The following is a 3,131-nucleotide window of genomic DNA, read 5'->3' on the forward strand; positions in this document are numbered from 1 at the left end:
TCTGGAAGCCCCATGGAGAAATGCAGAGACTCTATGGCTGAGGAAATGCTGTTGGGTTGGTGAAAGGAGCCATGAGTGTCCTGGGCTAGAAGTGGGGTGCTGAGACCTTGAGCAAGGCTGACATATTTAGTAGTCTGCACTGGATCCCTCTGCTCTCAGCAGTGTCTGGTTGCGTAACATAAGAGTGTGCTTGCCCTCCATCTCAGGAAGGTGCAAGCCCAAGGCAGCTGGGAACAAGACGGAGGGAGTGACCAGATCCCCTCACTGCACTGAGCCACAGGCAGTCGTCTTGCCTCGCAGAGCTCACTCTGTTCTCCGTGAGAGCAGCAGAAATGCTGAGGGTTTCTGACATCCCAGGACAATCCCTGGGGAGATGGGGGGAGCTGTAGAAAACCTCAAGCCTCTCAAACTGCCTTCTGCTATGCCAGTTCCTTGGCACTGGCAGTGCAGATGCTGACAGGCCCTTCTGTGTTAGGTGTCCTTTCATGTGACAAAGCTGAAGACCAGGACTTGCCCCTGCCCTCACCGTTCCCATGATCCCACTGCTGCAGAGCAGGGCTGACTCCTCAGCAACCAGCGGCAAAGGGCCCTGCTCCTAATGGCACATTCAGACAGCACCAACCAGAGCTCCAGCCACGGAGCTGAGGAAGGTCTCCTGGGAAATGAAAAGGGGGTGTGTGCAGCATGAGCAGAGTCTACGGGAAATGGCTTTGATTTTGCTCAGAGAAGTCCCTGCCTAACTTACTGTGTTTTCCTCCTTGAACAGGTCCACATGCCTAGAGAGGGAAAATGTCCAACAGCAGCTCCATCACCCAGTTCCTCCTCCTGCCATTCACAGACACGCGGGAGCTGCAGCTCCTGACCTTCTGGCTCTTCCTGGCCATCTACCTGGCTGCCCTCCTGGGCAATGGCCTCATCATCACTGCCGTAGCCTGCGACCACCGCCTCCACACCCCCATGTACTTCTTCCTCCTCAACCTGTCCTTCCTCGACCTTGCCTCCATCTCCACCACTCTCCCAAACTCCATGGCCAATTCCCTGTGGGACACCAGGGCCATCTCCTACTTGGGATGTGCTGCACAGCTCTTTTTCTTTCTCCTCTTGGTCACAGCAGAGTATTTTCTTCTCACTATCATGGCCTATGACCGCTACGTGGCCATCTGCAAAGCCCTGCACTACGGGACCCTGCTGGGCAGCAGAGCTTGTGTCCACATGGCAGCAGCTGCCTGGGGCAGTGCGTTTCTCTATGCTCTCTTGCACACTGCCAATACATTTTCCCTCCCCCTCTGCCAAGGCAATGTCCTGGACCAGTTCTTCTGTGAAATCCCCCAGATCCTCAAGCTCTCCTGCTCACATGCCTACCTCAGGGAAGTTGGGCTCCTTGTGGTGAGTGCCTGTTTAGTCTTTGGGTGTTTTGTTTTCCTTGTAGTGTCTTATGTGGAGATCTTCAGGGCCGTGCTGAAGATCCCCTCTGAGCAGGGACGGCACAAAGCCTTTTCCACGTGCCTCCCTCACCTGGCTGTGGTCTCCCTTTTCCTCAGCACTGTAATGTTTGCCCACCTGAAGCCCCCCTCCATCTCCTCCCCATCCCTGGACCTAGTGGTGGCAGTGCTGTACACTGTGGTGCCTCCAGCAGTGAACCCCCTCATCTACAGCATGAGGAACCAGGAGCTCAAGGATGCCCTATGGAAAGTGGCCAAGTGGACGCTGTTTCACCAACAATAACCTGCCTCCCCTTCTTTGCACATTTCCCAGAGTTCATCTTCGGGCAGGATTCTGCTTTTTTCTCGTGTCATAATCCTGATTGTAGATAATTTGCTGGGCTTATACTACTTGTCTTGAGGCTTGATCTTATTGTGTCTGACTCTTGCACAACACTTGTGTCAGATGTGGCATGCCCAATAGCATCTCTTCAATAAAATGGAATCTCCCAGGTGCAGTGCCTGAAGGCTGGGCTCTTCCTTCAAAGTTGTTTCCAAAAAATTTTCTGAGGAATTGGTGTTTTAAAGAGTCTGATCTCCTTGTGTTCTCAGTGTTTTTGGGGTTAAGCTCATGGTACTATTGGATTCCACGGGACCAAATGTTCTGAATCTGAAAGCTTTCGTCTCGGTTTCCAATAGCGGGGGTGATGGTCCATGTGCTCCCCATTATCTCCTCGGGTTACTTCATTTATGACAGGACTGATGGCAAATACCAGATTCCCTGGAAATGAATTTATGGGCAGGAGAGGAGAGGAGAGGAGAGGAGAGGAGAGGAGAGGAGAGGAGAGGAGAGGAGAGGAGAGGAGAGGAGAGGAGAGGAGAGGAGAGGAGAGGAGAGGAGAGGAGAGGAGAGGAGAGGAGAGGAGAGGGGGGACTCACCACGTGCCCTGGGTTTGGAATGAATGGAGGCTCAGAAGGTGAAACACCCTCAATGGTAGAGTTCCTGAAAAGCAAAGCACTAAATCATCTTATCCATCAACAAGGACTCTGCAGTGCCATGGGAGTCAGTGGGGACCCAGCAGGCAGAGGGAAGCGAGACTGGAGAGATTCGGGAGCTGCCTGAGGAGGCCCAGGGCCACGACTGTCGTGTTGTCCTGGGCAGTGGGGCTGGTGGGAGCAGAGGAGGGGGCAAATTCAGTCAGGATTGGGCATCACCCACAATATGGATTCAGGAGAGCCAGAGAGTGCCTGGCCTCTGTTTCTTCATGCCCTTGAGGCCAGCACCAGCCCTGGGGCTCATGCGGAGCCTGAATCCCCCTCTCTGCCCCCCAGGAGCTGCTGTGCCCTTCAGAGGGGCTGGGGCTGTGGGGTCAGTGCTGAGAGCTCTGCAGCACCCTGCGGTGGGCGCTGCCATGGGGCCAGCCCAGGCTGGGCTGCTCTGCTGGGCTGGGCTGGGGAGCGGGCAGGGGAGGTGGGGAGAGCTGGGGAGGGGCTGGGCTGAGCTGGGAAGTGCCTGGGAGAGGAAAGCACCATTGTAGAGCTAAGCTGTGTGAGTGTGCAGGGTGGGGGCCCCCAGCAGGGTGCTGACAGTGCAGAGTCAGGCATCATGGTGAAGGAAGCAAGGCAACGAAGGTGCAGAAGAGAGGGGCCAGATCTGTGCCATGTTCCCTGGAGATGCTGGGAAAGCTTCCCTGGGAGAACACTCCCAGA

At 55.3% G+C, this 3,131-nt stretch overlaps 1 protein-coding gene across 1 annotated transcript; it reads left to right on the top strand.

Annotated features, from left to right (window-relative positions):
* Nucleotides 1-789: 789 nt before the first annotated feature.
* On the top strand, nucleotides 790-1,725 carry LOC309603189 (olfactory receptor 14A16-like; the record flags this gene model as incomplete). The annotated part of the gene is made up of 1 exon (XM_082338097.1): nucleotides 790-1,725. One exon carries the CDS (start codon nucleotides 790-792, stop codon nucleotides 1,723-1,725), a length of 936 nt encoding a protein of 311 aa, XP_082194223.1.
* Nucleotides 1,726-3,131: the final 1,406 nt, after the last annotated feature.

The sequence above is a fragment of the Platalea leucorodia genome, assembly GCF_965183815.1.
Source record: "Platalea leucorodia genome assembly, contig: HAP1_HAP1_SCAFFOLD_24, whole genome shotgun sequence".
Taxonomy (NCBI): Eukaryota; Metazoa; Chordata; class Aves; order Pelecaniformes; family Threskiornithidae; genus Platalea; species Platalea leucorodia.